This window comes from Dysidea avara, chromosome 10 (genome assembly GCF_963678975.1).
Source record: "Dysidea avara chromosome 10, odDysAvar1.4, whole genome shotgun sequence".
Taxonomy (NCBI): domain Eukaryota; kingdom Metazoa; phylum Porifera; class Demospongiae; order Dictyoceratida; family Dysideidae; genus Dysidea; species Dysidea avara.
In genome coordinates, this window is record NC_089281.1 from 17,486,592 (window position 1) to 17,508,665 (window position 22,074).

At 40.3% G+C, this 22,074-nt stretch overlaps 5 protein-coding genes across 6 annotated transcripts; 3 read left to right on the forward strand and 2 right to left on the reverse strand.

Moving 5' to 3' along the window:
- Position 1: 1 nt before the first annotated feature.
- LOC136269147 (DNA primase small subunit-like) lies at positions 2-3,719 on the forward strand. The gene is made up of 12 exons (XM_066064624.1): positions 2-164; positions 211-371; positions 1,067-1,173; positions 1,224-1,297; positions 1,613-1,749; positions 1,806-1,864; positions 1,925-2,034; positions 2,095-2,316; positions 3,181-3,250; positions 3,304-3,389; positions 3,438-3,536; positions 3,594-3,719. The coding sequence occupies exons 1-12, from the start codon at positions 47-49 to the stop codon at positions 3,611-3,613; spliced, it is 1,263 nt and encodes a 420-aa protein (XP_065920696.1). The 5' UTR covers positions 2-46; the 3' UTR covers positions 3,614-3,719.
- On the reverse strand, positions 3,696-4,585 carry LOC136269154 (large ribosomal subunit protein uL14). The gene is made up of 5 exons (XM_066064637.1): positions 4,432-4,585; positions 4,105-4,317; positions 3,986-4,057; positions 3,885-3,926; positions 3,696-3,832 (listed from the first exon to the last, which is right to left on the reverse strand). Exons 1-5 carry the CDS (start codon positions 4,442-4,444, stop codon positions 3,750-3,752), a joined length of 423 nt encoding a protein of 140 aa, XP_065920709.1. The 5' UTR covers positions 4,445-4,585; the 3' UTR covers positions 3,696-3,749.
- Positions 4,384-5,958, forward strand: LOC136269148 (uncharacterized). 2 transcript variants are annotated; one of them, XM_066064626.1, is made up of 2 exons: positions 4,384-4,515; positions 4,682-5,958. In XM_066064626.1, exons 1-2 carry the CDS (start codon positions 4,513-4,515, stop codon positions 5,834-5,836), a joined length of 1,158 nt encoding a protein of 385 aa, XP_065920698.1. In that variant the 5' UTR covers positions 4,384-4,512; the 3' UTR covers positions 5,837-5,958. The 2 variants fall into 2 exon arrangements, with proteins under 2 accessions (XP_065920698.1, XP_065920697.1); XM_066064625.1 differs by lacking the exon at positions 4,384-4,515 and adding an exon at positions 4,521-4,591.
- A 675-nt stretch (positions 5,959-6,633) lies between these two features.
- On the forward strand, positions 6,634-13,053 carry LOC136269152 (transmembrane and ubiquitin-like domain-containing protein 1). The gene is made up of 2 exons (XM_066064634.1): positions 6,634-7,087; positions 12,576-13,053. The coding sequence occupies exons 1-2, from the start codon at positions 6,669-6,671 to the stop codon at positions 12,934-12,936; spliced, it is 780 nt and encodes a 259-aa protein (XP_065920706.1). The 5' UTR covers positions 6,634-6,668; the 3' UTR covers positions 12,937-13,053.
- On the reverse strand, positions 12,435-21,906 carry LOC136269145 (origin recognition complex subunit 4-like). The gene is made up of 12 exons (XM_066064623.1): positions 21,742-21,906; positions 21,501-21,591; positions 21,382-21,451; positions 20,983-21,068; positions 20,575-20,623; positions 19,573-19,721; positions 17,362-17,465; positions 17,243-17,312; positions 15,877-15,963; positions 13,874-13,982; positions 13,532-13,624; positions 12,435-13,298 (listed from the first exon to the last, which is right to left on the reverse strand). Exons 1-12 carry the CDS (start codon positions 21,855-21,857, stop codon positions 13,039-13,041), a joined length of 1,284 nt encoding a protein of 427 aa, XP_065920695.1. The 5' UTR covers positions 21,858-21,906; the 3' UTR covers positions 12,435-13,038.
- Between the last annotated feature and the right edge of the window lie 168 nt (positions 21,907-22,074).

The following is a 22,074-nucleotide window of genomic DNA, read 5'->3' on the forward strand; positions in this document are numbered from 1 at the left end:
GTCACGTGGTTTAGAATTTTGGTTGATATTTCGCGGGAAGGGCGCCATGGAGGAATCAGACGAGCACGCTTACGATAAGGCGCAGTATCCAATACTGTTGAAGCAGTATTATATGAGATTATTCCCCTATGAAAAGTACTACCAATGGTTGTCGTATAGTGAAGGTACCGGTCGTCTGCATTTGAAGTGTTTTAATAGTGTTTCTGGCAGTGGAGAAAGGGAGGTATTTCACTCACAGAGAGTTCTCGTTTACAATTGAAGGTGATATCTATATTCGTTACCAGTCATTTCAGGACAGGAAAGAGTTTGAAGAAGCGTTGAAAACACAAAACCCGCACAAGATTGACATAGGAGCCATTTACAACATTAAGGTGTGTACTGGCTATAATTGTACTGAGGTAACCCGGGCTCGAGGTAACCATATTATGCACCTAGCTGCCTTTTGTAAAAGTATTAAAAATTTAGCAAAGGGATTGCATGTGTCCCACTGCACAGTTTGATCATAAAAATATCTGCCATCCTACGTATATTCTGTTTTGCACAATTGGTTAGTGTGATTCAAACAAACTTGCCTGCATTCTAGGATGTACCTCGATTAGCCTCCTTTACCTTGTCAGATGTGCAGGTGGTGCCTATAGTGAATCGGAATAACCACATATCTACAGAGTTTGCTCCATGTTGCCCGGATTCATCCGAAATGGCACCATTAAGATGGAACGAGTAACAGTCCAGTGACTACTGATAGTTTATAATGCTAATATTTTTGTTATGGGCATGATGATATATATCTGTCTAGAGAGCACATAAATACTCTTGTGTGAAATAAAAATCATCCCAAACGAGTGAAGTGCCTGACCCATGCATTGGTTGTGCTATAAAGCTCTTTTGTGCATGCAGATACTGAAGGTGTTGTCATTAGTAGCCCAATTATGTTATTTATCTTAGCTAGTGATGACTGAAATGCTGTGGTGTGTAACATTGCAGTCATGTCTATAATCATGATATAAACTATGTGATTGTATCAGTATTATGATAGTGTTATATTTTAAGGCCTATTGTTTCCTAGGTAGCAAATCGTAAGAAAGTTCCAGCAGCCAACTTCAAGCCTCTTGAGAAGGAGCTTGTATTTGACCTCGACATGACAGATTATGATGATGTACGCAACTGCTGCAGGTGACCTTGTACATATCTCATTTGGTTGGTGTGATTTGATTCTCCCACAGTGGTGCTAGTATTTGCCTCCTCTGCTGGAAATACATGATTATTGCTATCAAAGTTGTGGACAGAGCTCTGAGAGGTGAATGGTGTATAGATGACCTTAGTATTGGCAGGTCACAGCCAAGTATGGCAAAAGGAGTAATTGGTTGTTCTATAAGAGTACATTGAAGCTTCAGTTGTGTACCATGCATGCACCCCCTACTTGTTCCATGGGCTCATGTACCTCCATGAATCACTGCTCCAAATGTATATGAAACACTGACCTGTAGATTAGTAGGTCATCAGTCTTGATAAGTAGGGCCAACTAGATTATTAATGTAAATAAGGTTTGACTTTTGTTCATTTGTTTATGGCACGCCATGTGATGGTAAATTAAATGCATTTGTTTTTACAGATGACTTTGGTTTTCGGCATGTGTTGTGGGTTTACAGTGGTCGCCGTGGTGTCCATTGTTGGGTGTGTGACTTGGAAGCACGCAGGCTTGGACAAGAAGCGCGTTCAGCCATTGTAGAATATTTGACACTTGTGTCTGTAAGTATTTATGAGGGACGAACACTGTAACAAATGCGGTTGTACTATCATTTCAGGGTGGAGAGCACCAAAAGAAAAAGGTGAACCTCAAAAGACCATTTCATCCCTTAATAAGGTAATTAAACATAGGAAATCCCCAAGCACTATTATACATAATGAGGTGCTCTATTCCTAGTTACTCATTGGAAATAATTGAGAAATATTTTAATGACCTGGTCAAAGACCAGGAGTACTTAAGCACACCAGAGAGATGGTCAAAGATGTTGGCGCTGTTGCCTGGAGACAGTATCCTTTCTTAATTATCCTAAATTGGTTTTCACAATTTCCCCTTATCTATTCACTCAGTACGGAATAATCTGGATAAGGAATTTGCTGAGTCCCAACAGGATTCACTGCATCGCTGGGGTAGAATATGTGCTGAGTGTTACAAAGTTTCACAGAAGAAGAAAATTGATGTGGATCACAATGACATCATGATACAGTTTGCTTATCCAAGACTTGATATCAATGTCTCTAAGGGACTAAACCATCTACTAAAGAGTCCATTTTGTGTCCACCCTAAAACAGGTGTGTAATTTTAGACATGCAACAGAACTTGTTAATTATGGCACTAAATGAGATATTCACATGATTTAGCTTTGGAACCCACTCCCCCTACATAATTAATTTTCCCTCCTTAGATCAGTTTTGTAATAAGTTATGTAATTATATCTGTGCGTTATAATGTGTGATTTCTGCACTGTAAAACAAATAAATGATCCAGACACTTGGTAGTCTTGCATGGCCACAGGCCACATTGCTTTTTTTCTTGTCATTGGGATCAAGTTTCACAAGACTACTGCGGTTTCCCAAGTTCTTGCAATGCAAAGCGTCATGCGCTATACAAGCATGTGCGTGCGCAGTTGTTCAACAGCAGATTTTCAGTGACGACTACTGACTCACAGGACTATAAACATGCTTACGCATACAACTGAACATTACAGGTGTAGTTAGTACATTTAAAGAACTGCGCATGCTGACACAATATTAGCGCATGATGCTTTGCATTGCAAGGACTTTGAAAACTGCAGTACCCACACCTACTGGTAAAGGACAGGCTTGCTGGCTTTACCAGTGTAGTGGCCCAAAATTTCAACTAAAACCACAGACCTGTTGCTGCCTCAAACTTCCATCGGTTGTCCCTCTAAGTTGGCCACCATTTGAGAATGGCTAACTAGTTAGCAGCTTAAGGTCTCATTAGTTAATGTCGATGACAAAGAGAGAAAAAAGTAGACACTTACTGGTAAGAAGGTACAATAACTTTCTGCTAAGACCATTGCCCCTATCTAGAATATGTTGGAAATGACAAATCCCATTACATAGATCCATGCACCAAATCTTAAGGTGTTACACAGCTCTGTACTGTACTTTCTAATCCTGGATGTTTTATAGGTCGTGTATGTGTACCAATTGATATTGACAAGGCGGATAATTTTAATCCTTTTGAAGCTCCCACAATCAGGTAACCAATACTATAACCAATCAAATCTGAGTATGTAAAAATGTTCCCCATAGTTTACTACGTAGTCAAGTAGATGAAGTCTATCAAGCTAGTGAGGATGAAGCAAGTCAAGCTAGCAGTGCCAAGAACCCACGCAAAGGTCTGTCAGCTTAATCCAAAGCTAGGTTATGTATGGTGGTTGTTGCAGTTGCTGAATCTACATCACTTAAACCAGCACTTGACACGTTCAGCAAGTTTGTGAAACAATTGTCAATCAGTAATAATGCAATAAAACGGGAGAATGCAGGTAAGGAATCTTGTTGCACAAAATGTCCACCCTGAATACTGTGTCTTGTCTGTCCAGACAAATCCTTGGAGTTTTGATCCAGCACAAAGAAGAGAAGACACTATACATCCATGTGAACTTACTATTGACCCTTCTATACCTATGCTATTTATACACCAATTAAATTCATCATCATCATCATCATCATGGTCGTTGGTAAAATTGTTATATTGTTCAAGCTATACTGCCTGAATTTGAGGCAATACGTGGCCACAGATCAGCACACTCTTTTGCCACTGGTCCTGTTACCGTAGAACCTATTAAAAGAAAACAAGTTACATGGCAGTATTTACTAGTAAAACAGGTTACCTTTCATTTCTCCTTTATTATTCACAATAACACCTGCGTTATCTGAAGGTGGGAATATTAGATAATTTTGTTACACCATTAAATTAAATATTTGCAATTACCTTCGAAATAAATGAAGGTCCCGTCCTTCCTACGATACGGTTTTCGCTGCCGTACCACCACTAACGGTAACACTACACACAGCACAGTAAGTAGTATATTTGTCTCGGCCTTTGCATACCCTTCTTTCTTAATTCTGGTTTTCCTTTCTTTACTGTTCCTAGCACGAGGTCTCCTACACTTGCAGCGGGTAGCCTGTTTAATCTTCCTTTTATTCCCTTAACAGAGATTATATACAAGCTTTTCGCTCCGGTGTTGTCTGCGCAGTTCATAACGGCTCCCACCGGTAGACCCAGCGATACACGAAATTTCGCTCCGGATCCTCCTGCTCCCCCTGAAGCACAAGTAAACCAGACGAAGATAAAAATACAATCATGAAAAACACATTTCTACAGTTAGAGAACAACAACGAGCCACGGATTGAAGCAGCGAGACGGATATAACTCACTTCTCTTCGACATGTTTCTAATAGAGGACTACACGTGAGGTTGTATTCTAATTTATTGATACGATAAGTATACGGAACAAAATGGTAAGTTTACATCGAAGTTTACATGCAAGTTTTTCTCAACAGTACTTGTTATATTCGCCTTGAACATGTCGTGTTGGTATGGTTTGTTTTATGATACAATTAATAACTATTATTAATGTGCAGTATCCGGAGGAGTGCGCTATAATATACGGCATCTATTTTGCAGGCTGGAATGCAGCAGCCAGGGGCTACAGCCTTCACTTGGGGGTTTGGCAAGTACGGCCAACTGGGTAATAGAGGTAATACAACTGCTGAACTCCCTCAACCACTGAATGTCAAGAACACCGTCATCTTAGATATCTATTGTGGAGGTCACTTCACGGCATGTCTGGTAGAACATGTTACCAGCAAGGAACACAGAGTATTAGCTTGTGGGTGTGGTAAATATGGCCGAACAGGTCTAGGAAGTGAGGATGATTGCTCCACTATGAAGCAATTGGCTCTACCAAAAGATGTTTCACAAATCAGTTGTGGTCACTGGCACACTTGTTGTATTTCATCAGGTGATGTTTACTGTTGGGGATATAATAAAACACATTGTGTTGTTGCTGAAGGGCTTCCTCCAATGGTTTTGTCACCTGTGCAACTTAGTTTTGCTCCATTAAAGTTTCGACTTGTGTCATGTGGGTATAACTTCACTTATGCAGTAGCTGAAAATGGAGAGTGTTACTCGTGGGGGGCTGGTAAGTATGGAGTTCTGGGGAATGGAAGTGAACAAGATAACACCAAACCAGTTCCCGTTCCAACAATAAACGATGTCAAACATGTGAGCTGTGGATATTGTCATGTTGCTATAGTTACCAGTGCCGGAGAACTCTACACACTTGGCAAGGGTCAAGATGGAGCACTTGGTCATGGAAGTGACTTGACTAACAAGTTGGTCCCGACAAAAGTAGCAAATGTCCAAGAAAAAGAAATATCCGAAACAAGCTGTTCTCAAGGTGAACATCATGGTCACACACTAGTATGCAGCACAGATGGAACAGTCTTATCATGTGGTGATGGTTACAAGGGAAAACTTGGCCTTGGTGACCAAAACTCAAGACACCAGTTTACAGCGCTTGACCAACAATATTTCTTTCACCAGCAAGTCACTCAAGTCTCTGCAGGAGGGATTCACAGCAGTGCAGTAACTGAGGGAGGATTAGTTTTCACTTGGGGTTGTGGAAGTGATGGAAGATTGGGTCACCCAGAATCCTCCGGCCATAGGTACCTGTTTAGAAGTGACATACCCAAACTTGTGGAAGGAATCCCCAAACATCTGAAGGTCAACAAAGTGTCCTGTTCATATTATCACACAGCTGTGCTGTGTCATACCTAACCCATGGATCATTGAACACTAGATACATGATCCTCATAGGACAATTAATTGCCAGTTAACTTCGTGTATGCACAAATTAAAGTAGCTATTAAAGAATGTCTATGAAATTGTGTGATCTTTCAGACAGTATAAATTAGGAAATCGTATTTTGCTGTGATAATGCAATGTGGTAGCCGTTTGTCACATGTAGTCTATGCAGTATGGTATTCCAGTGTATGTTTCAGGTTATGTAGGTCATGCTACTTTCTGTCATGTGTAGCTATATTGTAACAGTATATACTATTTTAATACCCACACATGTGGGTGTACATCTCTTTATACCTAGCTAGAATTCATTGCTTGAATGTTTTTGTAATTTTACCTTACAACACTGTATGGCAATACAGAAGTATCTTAGTGCAATCCAATGTGTATTAAATAAAAATAAAGCAGGATTTATAATTGTTTTTAATATTCTAAATTGTTGTATACAATTTCTTCCCTACTGTCAATCTTCCTTTAAAAGTACTATCTCCACTTCATCATGGACACCTTGTAGGAGCAGTTCTCCGTCGTATTTAATGATCTTCTTTCTCTTAGCCGCACGGAGAGTTCCGACTAACGCCTCAAACAGATTAGCACATTTATCGTCTCTGAAAATTACCCCAAACTTCACCGACACCTTTCCCTCGCTATTAGGGCTACCTAGCCGCTTAATTTCTTCCACCAAAAGGCTGACTTCATGTTCTACGTTCATGTTGACAACTGCAGTATTAAAGCAAAGATCGAGCGATACCACAATTAGCTGCGAACATATATTGGTGTGTATTTATTAGAGTAGGGTGATCACGTGATGAGTTACGTCGCGGGAATTGGGGACGAAGTGCTACTATTCTTCACGTTTATAATAGCATCATCTGGTACACTGCTATTCTTGGTGTTAAGAGAGTCGTATCGTAGAACAGCTAGTTCGAATGAAAGGAGCAATGAAGCGACTGTTACTGCTGCTCCAATCCCTTCAAACAACAATGACGAACTCTTAGCACGTTATCAAGATGAATCTCGAGATGAATTCCAACAGGACACGCCACTGACTACTCCCAATAATGTCAACATTGAGCCAGTCGATTTACCAGAAGCTCCACCAGAGGAAGTGCAGAGCAATGACCATCCTGAGAATCAATCTGAGTCCATTGCTGTAAGGTTGGTACTGCAAGACCAGACCATAAACGCGGAGTTCTCCTATACTACAACTCTTCAAGAAGTGAAAAGGTAAGTATTGTGCACCTGACAATGTCATAACCCCACCTGGGTAAAGGTGGGGATAGCATTTTTTTGTGCTATTTGCCCTGTTACTGTAGCAAGGATGCTTATATTGTCTTTTCTAAGGCTAATGGATAGCCTACTTAACAAATTACCAATTATTACCGTATGAGCAGAAATTTTGGCGTGGAATTAGAATTGCCGGACGCTTACAAAATTGCCAGATTAAAATCTCGCCATTAGTGTTTCTAATATTTTAACTGATTGAACAGGTGCAAGATCCTGCATTTCATCAAATTAAACTCTCGCCAAATACAAATTTGCATAAAAGCTTTTGATTAAACCTAATTTTGCTGTAGAGCATATTAAATTCGAAGGTATTTCTCAAAACAAATGGAGTTTAAAATCTTCGTTTTGTCCCAGTGTTCCCAAAGACATGGTTATTGGTTTACCTCGTGTTGGACATGTAGTTCACTGTCACCCTTTTTTCTCAGTTTTCACCTTTTTGTCCTGGTTGTAGGAAGGACCTGTAAGACATAACTTACCCAGTAAGTTAAATCTCCACCTTGCCAGTTCATGGTGAACACAATGAGACAACAACTCCACAGACTGCTGCAGTTGTGATTGGTGATTGATTAAATGAACGCCTGTAATTTATTTGCAATTGTTCCTTATCTCCAAGAGTATTTGCTTAAAACTTCAACTGATTTTTCCCTCAGAAAACAAAAAAAATGAGAAAAATGCAAGGGTTAACAGTCGCATGTGCTGTTGCAAATTTCCCTACCCTGGGGACAACTTCATGTGACAAGTCCCTAACTTGACAAAAATTATAGGTGTATGAAAATAATTGCAAGAGATATTGTTCACATGTTTAATTTGCTTGTCACACTGTTCACAAGAAATATAAAACTATCTGTGACACATACGTGTAGGCTTCATAATAGGTGTTGGTAAATTTTATGTAATACTTCCTTTGATGTCTGAGGTTACTAAATCCAATAGAAACCTGTGGCAGGGTTACTAAATAGTTAGTAACCTGTGGTCTTGCCAGTGGTTGTTTACTACATTCTTCAAACGAAAATCAGCAAAGCCATAAACAAAATGTCCTTACTGTTTCTTTCTGGACAAGACAGGCATCATTAGTGTTCAGCTAGACGTTCAATACCAATGTCCGGCACGGTGTGGCGCTGACACAACAAACTCGAAGGATAAATCTTGAAGCTAGCACAGACACAACTTAATAGCTTACTTTCTGGGCAAGGCAAGTGTCTTTCTAGCCCAGCATAGTAACTACTTGATACTTGCACTATAAGTTAGTCACACAATGGTTATGAATGTCACACCGGTGTAGTGGCACTGATATGATCAACTCGACTTAAGGATAAATCCCAATTCTAGCATGCACAGTTTTTCACTCTCTTAACCTAGGAACTTTCTAAATCACTTAGAATGGGTTGACATTGGTTTCTATGCTATTTAGAGCCCCTCAGATGATGTGGGCTTGGCTACCCACAATTAATTACGTCGGCCTGCAGTCTCGGTAATTAAGTTTGTGGGTAGCCTTGCCCACATCGTCCTTGGGTCTCTAAATAGCTTAGAAACCTTGTCAACCCATTCTAAATAGTTACACCAGAAGAATCCTTGCCTCCCACCTCATACCCATCCATTAACACATTGACTAAACACTGATATGGGTGTGTAGTTGCAGGCGCATAATCAATTGCCAACAGAACTTGAGAATGCGACACAAATACAAAAATGAATCGAGTAGCTATTTATAATTATATACGTACGTAACAAACAAAACAAATTACAGCAGCGTGCGACTACAACAGCAAAACATGGACCTAGCACTGTGCAATTAATTTAGAGCCCACTGTGCCCAAGTGAACTCAAGGAAAAGAGCTGGACAGGCCTCATTTTTTTGCCTGCCAGGAAAAAACCTTGTGCTACTCCATCTTGCCAAAAACAAAAACTGCTGGTTGTGTCCTTATTCTTCAAAATAAACACTGCAATCATCTGGTAGTTAACCAATCAGTTAAGGAGAACACCTGAGGGGGGATGGGTGTGCGATAGCTGCACGTTCCACACCTGTCAGCCTAGAGAATGAACATGCATTCACACTTTTGAACTATTAATAACCTTACTCACGTGACCAACACTGGTGCATATACATACTGTATTCCAGGGGGAGCTTATTTTCTGTCTAATTCGCAACCTCAAAGGACATAAAATACATCTCCCACCTCATACCCACCCATTATCACACTGACTAAACACTGATTCTGGTTACAGATAGCCGGTTCTCCACCGAGTCCTCGATATAACCATCCTTTGCTTTATCTGACTTCCATCTTCCATGTTGTTTGAAAAGACGGTCCAGTACACCTGCTCTCGCTGCAACCGATGCCCCTCCTGCATGAAAACTGTGCAAGCCGAATCCAGTTGGTGAGTGTCTGAGGTCCTCCAGCTTCTTATGGAACAGGACCCTTATGGTAGAGTAGCCTAATGAGCCAGATGGACGCAGCCTCTCACCTTCCTTGGTCTTCACAATGCCCCTGAACAAGAAAAACTCCCTGGAGGGATTGATTTCTATCTGAGACATGTACCGCTCTGCATACTCACTGGACAAGTAAGACAATGAGTCCCAGAAATTAAGACTTCATTACCTTGTCTGTATGGGTCCATCTTACTGGAGGGTATAGCTATCTTGGCCATAATAGGGGTGATCTCGACCTCACAGGTTCTCACTCGAATAGCCTCATCGAATTTCATGAAACCCGCAAAAGCAAGGAGGCTAAAAGTTGTGATTCTGATATTGGGTTTGCAAGAAAGTCCTTAACCATATCAGCCAGGATATCTCTACATGCATTGGTTTTCTCTTCTGTATTGGCTTAGACCAGATTCTTTTCAGGCCTTAGAGAGGGTCTCCTGCACTATGGGATTACCAGTTGATGATTGAAGACCGGCCAGACCATGCACCCATGGTAGCGCATTTACTGCTGCCTCTGTCGCTGACACTGATTTGAGGTTGTCACCAATACTCTGGAGATACAGTGCAATGTGATGCGGATGTGTGGAAAATGTTGTAAGGCATGTGTAGCTGCCCAAGTTTTCCATCGTCAGTAAGCATCTCTGTACTTCTTAGTGGTGGAATCTGCTCTGCTTTGAAGCAGCGTGGATGGGAGTCTCTCTGCCAGCCTTACTAGCTCTGGGTCGTAGTGGCCAGACACCCATATATATATATATATATATATATTTTTTTTTTTTTTTTACGTTTAAGAAACCTCGTTATTAATTCAAGCACACAGTGACAATATACAATTACATCATAATAGTTCTCTGAACATCTTTCAAAACTGTCCTCCATCCCACACAATCGCCCTGCAATAAAAGATCAGCCGGAACTAAGTCCCACAAAGGCACAACTGCGGCCCGCCAACTACGGCGGAAACGATCCAGAGTTCGAAAATTACATATGTTCGTGAAACGGAGATGGCTAGCTGGGTCAAAAGAATGTAATCTGTTAGATAGTCGGGTTGGTGATTTCTCAAATGTTGGACAAAAACTTTGTAAATTGCTTCGTCCCTCACCATCTAAAAGGCGACAGGTAAAGCCCAAGATGGAGGCATTGCGTCGGTCAGTCAAAAAGGGGAATAAGAAATCACACATATGTTCAATGCGAGATTGAAAGCTGTCCAAACGATTCAAGTGAGACAGAGCTGCACCTGAGTACAAAATACAACCATACTCCAACATAGGACAAATCCAGGATTTGTAAAGTAAAGGAATATCTTGGTGGTCAAATAATGAGCGACAACGATATAACTGTCCCAGACGTTGTCTTCCACGTTTTAAAACATTGTCTATATGCTTCTGCCAAGTAAACGAAGAATCGAATGTAAATCCTAGGACCTTGACAGAAGTCGTTTCCGGAATTTGTATGTCATTTAGAAATAAAGGGGGGTGTTCTGACATTCCTGACTCCATATCATCTACATCTATTAATAACAGTATAATTCAATGATAATGTGCACAAGTCGTGTATAATGCCATAAAGGCAACAAGCAGTTAACCCATTTAACTACAAGTTTGGTACATAACGCACAATGGGTAGCATAGCGATAAGGACATAGCAACATACATGATTCAGACTGTTACACACCAGTGGCAGCTAGAGCTGCACTTGTACTTGATCTATTTAAATGATAAACGCCACCACACAGGGCGAAACTTGTACACTGAATCTATCTAGCTAAATCACCAGTCTGCAAATTTTGTTATTCTTCCTGGGAACCCACTCTGGCTCTATGTGTAAACGGTGAGACAGGGAAACTGCCTGGGCTTCAGCCTGCTAGTCAGGTTTCCTACTTCCTACCATAAGAATATGAACAGCGTTTTGCTTATCAGTGAACCACCATGCTCTCTCATTAATTACTAAGTTTAGCTTTAAGTGCTTCCAACACCGTTCTGACTGCACAGATCTCAGCTTTTAACCGCCTTATCTGGGAGCCATAGACCATGAGCTATATGACAGCCATGTTGTACAGTGTAGCTCACATAGCCTGTTTTGCTATATACCACTCTTAGTGCTGAGGGCCCCACCCATAAATTTTGGCCATTGAAATGTTGAATCTCTATAAATCAGAATTGAAGGTCTGACTTTATGCCATCAGTGATCTCCAAGCCCTCACACCACATCTGCCATGCATTAATGAGTGCATACAAGCTTCTTGTCATTAGTCTAGCTGCTGGGCCCAGAGCCACTGACACAGAGATTAGCGGCTAACTGAGCTTGTTTTTTTCATGGGGTACAGACACTTTTCCAAGGTATATATATATCAATGTTGAAGCCCAACCAGGTACACTGTTGAAAAGGGGTCCACTTACACTTGACAAGGTTGGTAACAGTGCAGCAGCCAGATTTGGTAACAGTGCAGCAGCCAGATTTGGTAACAGTGCAGCAGCCAGATAAAATTGAAGCAGTGCAGCAGCCAGATTTTGTCTTAATGATTTTTCAAGACACTCTAGTGTTACTAGTATCCTGAACACACTCAACCTACCTACTTTACAGAGCCAAAGTTATGACATAAAATTGTTAATGATCTATTGATATTACTTTACCCCTAATTATGTACTATAAGCAATTGATGACTAACAATGATTTTTCCCCCTTTGTGATTTAACTCCCCTTCCCTGGACAATTTTGTAACAACTTAATTATATCTGTACAATGTAATCATCTGTGTTTTTTGCACAGTAAAAACAAACAAATAATAAGATAATAGACCGCAGTCCAGTTGCGGTGAATTAATTGCTTGTACAACAAGTCTATCTCACAAGCACTCTCACAGAACAAATTATATTAATTTTATAGATTAGCCTCTATGTGTCACAAAACAATGAGTAATTGTGAAAATATTCTATTTACTATTTCACTCATGTGCTTATTTATCTGAAGTACACACTGTCATATGATATTGCTACATTTCTATAGTCAGTACTTTCAAGACCAGCTGGTGGCAGGACGGAGGGTTCGGTTTATCAGCCATGGTCGAGTGTTTGAGGACGACAACACAACACTGTGTGAATGTGGAGTAACAAACAACTCTGCCATACATGTCCACATCTCTGAATACCACAATACTCCAGACCAAGTGCAGAATGGAGAATTGGATTTATCAAGGATGTTCATTCCACTGCTGGGCATCATACTCGGAATATGCTGGATGGGATTAATCTCCAAACCTGTTTACTTTACGTTCTTCTCCAAGTGTCTACTGTACATTCTGTCACTAATATGGGTAGTGATAACATTCAATACATACACTAATACACAAATAACTGCACAAAGATAGTACATGATTTATCATGTAATTTTTTTAAAAAGCAATCATTAAGTTTCATGTATTTTTCTAGCAGGACTCCAGGTTCTATTTGGCAATTTTGATTCCCCATCGTTATGCTGCTCCAGATTTTTGGCTCCATTGTTGTAGGTCTGTTGGGCAATTGGGATAGGTTTGTACAGCTTCTTTCACCTCTCGGCATGACAACATTAGGGACATCTTACGGTACTCCTTGGGTAGGGCACTGCTTGCTGTTGTTCTTTGCTCTGTCGGACACACTAGACCGGCTGACTGGAGACGTTCAAATGCCCTCCACACAACTTGTTTCGTGTATTCCAATGAGTGAGCCACTTGACCAGTGAACTTGCTATATTCTGAAATACAGTAAAACTTCAATAATAGGAACCAAAGAAAAAACCTGAACAACACTTAAGTGGTTGTATCAAAGAAGTACACTTGACATATAATGAGGTGGTAAGTGGTGTAACTGAACACTAAATGAGACCTCTAAAATGATTTGAAAGATTGGAGACTTATTATACAAGCATATCAGAAGAGGTCAACACATTTTGCAGACGGACATCTATTGTCCCACACCTTGCTATACCTTTATAGATCATTTCAAAGTTGAATGGTTTACTACTGATCTCCATGTGATGTCTAATAGCTACCAGTAATGTTAACTCCAGTACAGATAAGTCTATAGTGAAGTATAAAAGTGTGTACTTATACACAACACATGCACACATGGCACAGCAAAAAGAAATTTGTCATTCCTTTTTTTTTTTTTTTCAGATGTCCAATAAAAGCTACTGACTAACTTTAGCACCACCACATAAATATTCTCTGATACCAGTAATGCAATCCAATATGGTAGCATACTAATAAAGTGATGGTGTGGGACCTCTCTGCCCTTGAAGACAGAGACACTTCAACATACAGTACATACCTGCAATTATGTTTGCCTTTGTGTTGGTGTGCAACACAGCACTGGCCTCCTGGAAGTGTGAGCTCTTCAGAAATGTTTCCTCTGCTGTCAACTGACTCACTGGCAAAACCTTAAATATGTTGAATATAAGTGTTACTTGAGCTGTAAATATTCCAGTAAGCAAGAATTACAAAGACAGATACATTAAAGGACCATGCATGAGTATACCATATCCTATAGTTCAGTTTTTAACACAAATTTAGTACAAGAAAAAGCTGAAGACTGAAGTAGGGATTAAATAGGCAACACTACTTTTTATTTTTATGATCTGGCCCTATTGAACTAAACTTTCTTGTACCCTGTGTTATTTAGGGAACATACTTATGACTGGTGAACCTGCACACATGCAAGGGTGTATGGTCTTGACAAAACGGCAACTCGTCTGCTAGGTTTTGAGAAGATGTTTACAGGTAAATTGTATCGGAAGAGTACAAGGCTGTGTTCAGAGTTTCTAGTTTTGCTTACAGAAATTTATTTTAATTTTTCAATCTATAAACAAGATGGGTCTGTCAGGCCCATGAAACAACTAATCAAACTGACATGTCCTTATGGTGATGATCCCTGGAAAAATACTATGCATGTATTTATCCAAATTCAAAGAACACAGAATTTCTGAAAGCTACATAACCAGTTTCATTTGTTTGTATGCTGACCTATAATCTCGAGATTTTCACCTTGAAACTACGGCAACAATACTCAACACCAGGTGCAAAATAACAGGCTGATATTATTAATCAGCTGTCAACTATTGTATAATGTATCAGTCAACCAACAATGGTATCACTATTTATAAATACAGACACAAACAAGTTGATGTTGTGCTACTTCTAAAAACCAGGCGCCATGCAGCTAGCTAACTCATCTGAAATGAAGTTATTAACCAACTATATGTATTACATAGGTTTTTGGTTGTGCAATAATACATAATTAATTATTATAATTCTCGTATTTCGTAATTCACGAAATTTCATAATTCTTCAATTACGTTGCTATGCACTGCTAAGGAAGCACTTGTTAAACAAACCGCTTTTATCAGCATTTTACGCACAGAAGTATCTTCTAAACTGTTTTATAGTTTGACTATCGTATTTTTTCCCACAAATTCTCTCGACAAAGCCTCAAAGCTGCTCTTCATTTTCGTACGCGTAAGTAGGGCCATACCTATTTTGATCTTATGTTGCGCAGGCAAAATTATTTTAAATTTGGGTAGGTAGGTCAGTTAATAATAAAAATTTTAAACACAAGCATACAAAATGCAAATAATGAATGTAACTATAATAGTACATACAGAGTTAAAAATCTAGGTTTCATACTCTTCTAGTAGCATCAGATATCTCCAAAAGAGCTTTCCCATTGTATTCTACAATTTTAGAGCATTGGATGATCTTCAATGGTCCCTTTTGTACTATATCACGAAGGTGCTGATGATGTGTTGTCTTTAATTAAGTACACGTGATCCGCACACATGATTTTCAAAATTATTTCATTTGAAAAAAAATGCAGTTGGTCGGGCCCGCACAACATAATAGGTATGGCCTAGGGGGTACGCCCCCTTTCCAACTCGAAGGGATAGGCTATTCCTGGTAGTCTATGAGGCCTGCACAGTTTTTTCAGTTGTTAAATGCTTATAAAACCCGAAGGTAAGGTAATTCACGAAGTCGAAGGACCCGTATTTCAGACCGCCGAAAAGAAACCACCTCAGAGCAAAGTTTACCTGTGCGGAAGTTTACTACAGACTTCATTTAACTTTTACTTCTTACGTAAAAACTGCTTTTCCATTTAACGATTTTGCTCACGTGGGTGTGTACGGACAAACATAGGTAGATAGGTAGGTACACACATACACACACACACACACATTTACGAAAACAATTTCAGTAAACCAGGCGCGTACCCAGACTACCCACAGCTGGCCAAAATGGGCATGCGCCTGGTTTAAAAACAGACACAATTGGTACTATTACCATTAATGACTTGAGGCTCCAAATATCTTTCGTCTTCTCGTACAATCTTTTCAGTACCTCCTTCATTGTCCTATCTTCAGCTAGTTTCTACAGTGGGTAATACCAAGAGTTAGTGATACAGAATTAATGTCTTGTCTTGGTAAAATATGAACTACAATGAAACCACAATTAGCTATACTGGGGACCCTGAATTTGTGTGTGTAGTGTGTGTGTGTGTGTGTTGTGATTTTTGACAAACAGTGGTAAGAAATTTAATTTCATGAATTGGTAAATATTTGCCAAACAAACATTGTCATGTCGCCAAATTAACAGTCCACTAATGTAGTGAAATAGCCAAAATAAAGCTTGTGTGTAGGCAGTCCAAATTTCTGAGAACAATTAATGCAACACAACTACATAATATTGTAAATCATTGACTCATGACAAACTATAACGTATATTTCATGCAAAAGTTTTCAGTTGTAAAGTTCATACAAATTATTTCCAGTTACCAGTCAAGTTTTTGTATTCACAGTCCTGGATTGTAACACACATTTTTGATATATTTTCTACTAGGGCTGAATTGAATACATGCTTAAGCATTCTGTTAGTAAAATTAGCACCAAAGCATTTGTTAAGATCATGTGAGCCATTTGTTGTCAGCTCACACAATCTAATTGTCATCAATGACACAGATAAAAAAGGCTGTATTGTGGTATTAAAGTTGCTTGTTAAAAACATTGAACAATTGAGCAATTGGTTACTGTCAGGTAGAAAACACATCACTTATGTAGCTAGCTGGGGTAGGGAAAAGCACGTACCTCTCATATCTGGAAACGCATGCTTTATTATAAAGTCAAGTGCAAGCAAAGACTTAATAGTTTCCAAGGAAGGTGAGTGTGCACTTCACTCCCAAGAAAGTTTGGACCAAATGCATGATTTATTCTAACGTACTAAAGTTTCAGTTGCAAGACTCTGTTGTACTAAATTTATGTGTACAATACATGAGCTAGTACTGGCCAATTCCTAGAGACTAGCACTGGCCAATTCCTAGAGACTAGCACTGGCCAATTCCTAGAGACTAGCAGAAGTTCTGCATCCAATGATCACCTCATAATGATGCAATACGTTTGAATTTCTTATACGTAATTGTTTCAGACAAATGCTACACATGTATGGGTCAACGTTACCATAACATCACAAAACATTATAGACCACATCCAATAGTTTAACTACTACCATATCAGCTTACATAATACCAATGCATTATCATCTTAAATAATATGTGACAAGCCTTTACCACAAAACCAAGAAAAAAACAGACACTTTATGGAGCCATACCCAAATTATTTCAGAATTTATTTATTTACATAACACACACTTATACCTCTACATGTTGCTGCCACTTTTGGTGGTAACTTGTGTCTGAAACACTTTCTGGAAGTGACAGTAGTTTCCTAATTAAGGAAGTGAAAAATATTGTCAACAGTAGGATAGACATCATACTTGAATAGTTCTGTGTATTGTGTGAAGTTGAGATTGTTGAACATGTGGATCTGACGGTGAGAAAACCTTGACTTGACCCTCTTCTCCAGTAATTCTATAACATCCTAGAATAGTACAAACAGACAGTGCTACATGAACACTCATGTACACAAACTCACACGCACGCACACTGCACATAGCGTATTTGACCGGTTAATAGCCACAACTTGTATAATAGTCTCCCTCGGATAGTAGCCGCCTTCGCATAGTAGCCACAGGGTTTTCCTTACTGAAAGTTATAGTAGCCGTAGCTATTAACTGGTTAAATACGGTAAAAGCAAAAATAAAGCCTTCAGTTGCTGGTGCTGGCAGGTACCCAGTGAACCACACCTAGCTGTGTGCTACTCAGGTGCTATGAGTCAGTGCAGGAAAATCCTCCTGGGGCAGGATTAGTAACCCACAGGAGGCTGTACCATGTCTCACCAGGTGAAAGTATGGGCACCCAAAGTCTTTACCCTCTATGCGAAGCATGGACTGTTGGCATTTGCTTTCCCAGGTACCCATTGATGTTACAGCTGGGTGGGCTGCTTCCCCAGTTGACACCAGACCACCAGGTCCCCATTTAAGACTGGACCTGTGAGTAAAGCCCAAGGAAACAACAACACCAATTTGGCACAACTGGGCATTGAGATTAAAATCTTTCGATTGCCTGGCCGATGCTCTAGCCACTTTCCTTAACACACACTGCACATACACAAATGTGCACACGCGCATGCTACACGCTGCATGCACACCACACAAAATCAAATGCCATCAGCTACTGTATAAAGAATACATGGTCACACCTATCCAGTGAAACATTGGACTATCTACTTGGCATTAAATGAACACACATGCCACGCACGCATGCACGCACGCACGCACACACACACACACACACATTTCTTGACTGCCAGTCCCACGATTTCCATCTCTGCTCCAATCCAATTCCCAATGGGAGGCACCTAGCCAAGAGATGCTGAGTAGCCCAATTACATGCCTCTAAGTTTTTTTTGTTTTTTTAGGTTAGATGAATGAATGTTCCCCCAAGGAGGTTGGATAGGCCACAGACAATAGCAGAGACCTGAGTCTCACCTTGATCCCTCCTCACTGCAATGTATGGTCTGTATGCATAACGTAAACCCCATTGTTGGCTTGCAAGGCCAGCTCAAGGGCACACTGCCTGGTCTCCACTACATGGTCAGGGACAGGAGGCTGCCATTAGCCACACTACCAACAAGTGATGTGTTACTAGGCACACAGACGTGCACACACACACAAACGCACACACAGACGCGCACACACAACATGCCCACACACACACACACATACGACATGACAAGTGTGTTGTGTGAGGCAGTATAGCAAGTGGCTAGAACATCAGCCTGGTAATTGAAAGGTTCCAGGTTCAACACCCAGTTGCTGTTATTGTTGTTTCCTTGAGCAAGAAACTTTACGCACATTTACTGTATAATGGGGACCAGGTGGCCTGGGGAAGCAGAACATCCAGCTGAAGCACCAATGGTAGCTGGTGATAACTGCAGAAGCAAATGCCCAACTGTCATTGTCTTGTTTAGTGGTGTTGAAGCCATTGTAGAACTTAGGGTTCCATGGCCTCATTTTGTGAGAGCTGGACAGTCATGTGCACGCATATGTATGTGTGTAGGGAGTATGGTGTGTGTGTGTGTGTGTGTGTGTGTGTGTGTGTGTGTGTGTGTGTGTGTGTGTGTGTGTGTGTGAGCGCACGTGTAGGTAGCATAGCTGGTTTCAGGTTTGATGCTTGGTAATGCTTGGCTGCTTTTGTTGTTGTTTCCTTGAAGTAAGAAACTTGACTCACATTACCCAGCAGTTAAACAGGGACCTACTGTCAACTGGGGAAACAACCTGCCCAGCTGTAACATCAATGGATACGAAGCAAATGCCAACTCTCCATGTCTCACATAACAGATGAAGGTTCAGGTGTGAATTCGGGTGCATACATCTTCACCTGTGAGACTCCTGTGAGTTGCTAGTCCTGTCCCAGAAGAACCATAGCACACAGGTCTGGTTCACTGCTGGGTAGGCATGACTGTAGCCAAAGGCTTGCTTTTTGCTTATGTGCCTGCACGTGTGTGCACACCCAACAGGTTGCAGAATGCACACATATAGTCAAGATATTTTAGTGGTACAACAACAAGTGACACATGAACTCACCAGACGACATGTTAGTCCAATGACAGCAATGGGGGTGTGTGCCATTTGGGAGATATCAAACAAATTGTACAGTAAGGTTTGATTGTGGTGTTGAGTAAAACAGTCAAACTCCTCGAGCACAAATATCACCGGCCGTGACAGACTATCACCTAAAATAGCACACATTAGTTCAAAAACTGTAATCGTATTCCACTTCAGCATAAAATAATTCCACCGAAGTTCCTTAATATAAATTTAACTCTTCAATTCACCAGCAGTTCTGTCAAAGTGGACGAATCCACACTTCATTACGTAGTAGGTATGATGAATTAAAAATGTTGAAGAAATCACAAATCATAGATTTTATCAAATTAAAAGTTGAGGAATTTAGCTGATATGTCAAAAGTTTTCTACTGTTAAAATTTCCTGTCATATTCCTAAGGCTGGATCAGTGAGAACGACAATCTCACGTAGAACAAAAGGGTAAAAGCCAACTTGATTTTCAATATAAATACAAACTGCGAAAGCATGGCCTATCAATCTTTGGTACCTGATTTCATTATGTTTGTCAATGATGAACATGGAGTGCTTGACCATTTTCTCCCATATACAATGGCACCCCTGTCTATATTGACTGTCACTTTGATTGCGGCCCTGACTGTCACTCAGATCGTGGGCCTGTACTGTTACTTTGATTGTGAACTGACTTCACACATTTTACCACTGAAAAGTGCAGCAATGGCCAAAAAAAGTGACCATTTGTTGACTATACTGAGTGGTCCGATGGTAGGTAAATGTATGGAACCGCAAGGTTTTATCTACTAGTACAGCCCATTTCTTAGTTGGGTAAACACCTCATAGTTTGCCCCCATTGTCACCTCCAGTATCTAACTGATGAATAAGTCAGAACAACAATACAATTAGCAGGTGATGATGTCATACAATTCACTATATACAGTGACACATCACATGGCTGGTTGGTGATATCATGACTATGAACAAAGAACACAGCTGGGTACTCACCTGATCTCATCTGGTCTAATAAGTAGTTAAGAGCTGTGGCAAATGACATCTGTGAAATGTAAATTACCAGATAATATTGACTTTAACATGAAAAGCAACAATAGGCAGCCACAAATGTGTGTGTGTGTGTGTGTTGTGTGCATTGTGAGTGTGTGGCATGTTTCGGGTGCCACCTGTGAGACATGGTACAGCCTCCTGCTGGCCACCAGGAGAATTTTCCTCTGCTGACTCACAGCACCTGAGCAGCACACAGGTGTCCCAGTGCTGGTTCCCTGGGTAGTGATCACACACTTTGCTTTTGCTTTGTCTGTATGTGTAATGTTACGTTTTCATGTGTGTTTGTAAGTGTGCATTTATGTGACTAGTGTGTGTATTGTACAACATACATACACACACACACGCACACACATTTGGTGTTTCTTCAAAGTCATTCTCCACTGTAAGAGCTGCAGCAATCTGCTTCAGAGCAATACCATCATCAGTGTGAACTAAACCTGAAATATATTGTAACATTTACCACACAGTGAGTTGTTGTTGCTATCTTGTGGAGCTATGACACTAATATGTAACTTCCTTAATACCTCATACACAATGTCAATTCTGAGAAATACTAAAATTACCAATAATTTCAGAGCACAAATGTTGTTTCCAATATTGACCACTAAAGGTCAGCATGTACCAGTAAATCATGTGAAAATGAAGCCAACATTGTGCACAACCAGCTGTTCAGAAGCCAGCAAGCAGAACACAAAGGACCATTATACTTATACCAAAATAGCTCAATACCACATACCACAGTTTACATACCATTCAACTGCACTCTGATGTATTTGTCTTTGTGTACAGTATCAATCTTTTGAAATGCCTTTTCCAACAGCTAGGCATGTGTATGTCAGTTAAACAGGTAAAGAGGACAATTTTTTTACCCAAGTTTTGCCTGTGCCCCTGGGCCCTATAAGTAGAAGTGAATTCCCTTCGCATCTTGTCACTGTGCCCTCCAAAAGTGTAAATATTGTCCTACAAAGAGAATTTAATAGATCAGGCAGCAACAAAAATGTAATGAACAAGCAACAACAACAAGAAGTAACACTGCGGGCGCCCTAATCTTAGAGCGCGCCCTAAGAGTAATGATAGCGGCGCGCGTACATCATCGGATTTGATTCTTGCCTTAGATTTTCCTCTATCTCTTCATTAAAGTAATCTCCTTCACTTGTGATGCCCTTCTGTAAACAAAGTCTTCCTCTTAGAGTCTTTTTGCACTCCGTTACAAAAACATCCGCCATATTTTGCGCACGCCGATAATAATCAACGCGCGCTGCGCAACTAGTATGGAACTTTTCATACCGTCCCATAATGGAATGGAATTTTTCCATAATGGAATGGACTTTAAATGGTGTGCGGGTTTCACTCTCATTGTCACATGAGTAGCGAACAAAGGAGCAAAACCAATACACTATTAGAGGGCAATGGTAACCTCAAGAATGTTTAAAATCCCTCAGA

What these genes read in the sequence shown, in the direction of transcription:
- LOC136269152 (XM_066064634.1), top strand. Translation starts at nt 6,669, where the DNA reads ATGAGTTACGTCGCGGGAATTGGGGACGAAGTGCTACTATTCTTCACG. An exon ending in ACTCTTCAAGAAGTGAAAAG is followed by an intron (nt 7,088 to 12,575) that starts GTAAGTATTGTG and finishes ACATTTCTATAG; the next exon opens with TCAGTACTTTCAAGACCAGC.
- LOC136269145 (XM_066064623.1), bottom strand. Translation starts at nt 21,857, where the DNA reads ATGGCGGATGTTTTTGTAACGGAGTGCAAAAAGACTCTAAGAGGAAGA. An exon ending in GGGGCACAGGCAAAACTTGG is followed by an intron (nt 21,452 to 21,500) that starts GTAAAAAAATTG and finishes ACACATGCCTAG; the next exon opens with CTGTTGGAAAAGGCATTTCA. An exon ending in AGTGGCAGCAACATGTAGAG is followed by an intron (nt 15,964 to 17,242) that starts GTATAAGTGTGT and finishes TACCCACTGTAG; the next exon opens with AAACTAGCTGAAGATAGGAC.
- LOC136269147 (XM_066064624.1), top strand. Translation starts at nt 47, where the DNA reads ATGGAGGAATCAGACGAGCACGCTTACGATAAGGCGCAGTATCCAATA. An exon ending in TGTGGACAGAGCTCTGAGAG is followed by an intron (nt 1,298 to 1,612) that starts GTGAATGGTGTA and finishes TTGTTTTTACAG; the next exon opens with ATGACTTTGGTTTTCGGCAT. An exon ending in TGCCAAGAACCCACGCAAAG is followed by an intron (nt 3,390 to 3,437) that starts GTCTGTCAGCTT and finishes TGGTTGTTGCAG; the next exon opens with TTGCTGAATCTACATCACTT.
- LOC136269148 (XM_066064625.1), top strand. Translation starts at nt 4,538, where the DNA reads ATGCAAGTTTTTCTCAACAGTACTTGTTATATTCGCCTTGAACATGTC. An exon ending in GCCTTGAACATGTCGTGTTG is followed by an intron (nt 4,592 to 4,681) that starts GTATGGTTTGTT and finishes TCTATTTTGCAG; the next exon opens with GCTGGAATGCAGCAGCCAGG.
- LOC136269154 (XM_066064637.1), bottom strand. An exon ending in ACCAGAATTAAGAAAGAAGG is followed by an intron (nt 4,058 to 4,104) that starts GTATGCAAAGGC and finishes TGCTGTGTGTAG; the next exon opens with TGTTACCGTTAGTGGTGGTA. An exon ending in TAATAAAGGAGAAATGAAAG is followed by an intron (nt 3,833 to 3,884) that starts GTAACCTGTTTT and finishes TTCTTTTAATAG; the next exon opens with GTTCTACGGTAACAGGACCA.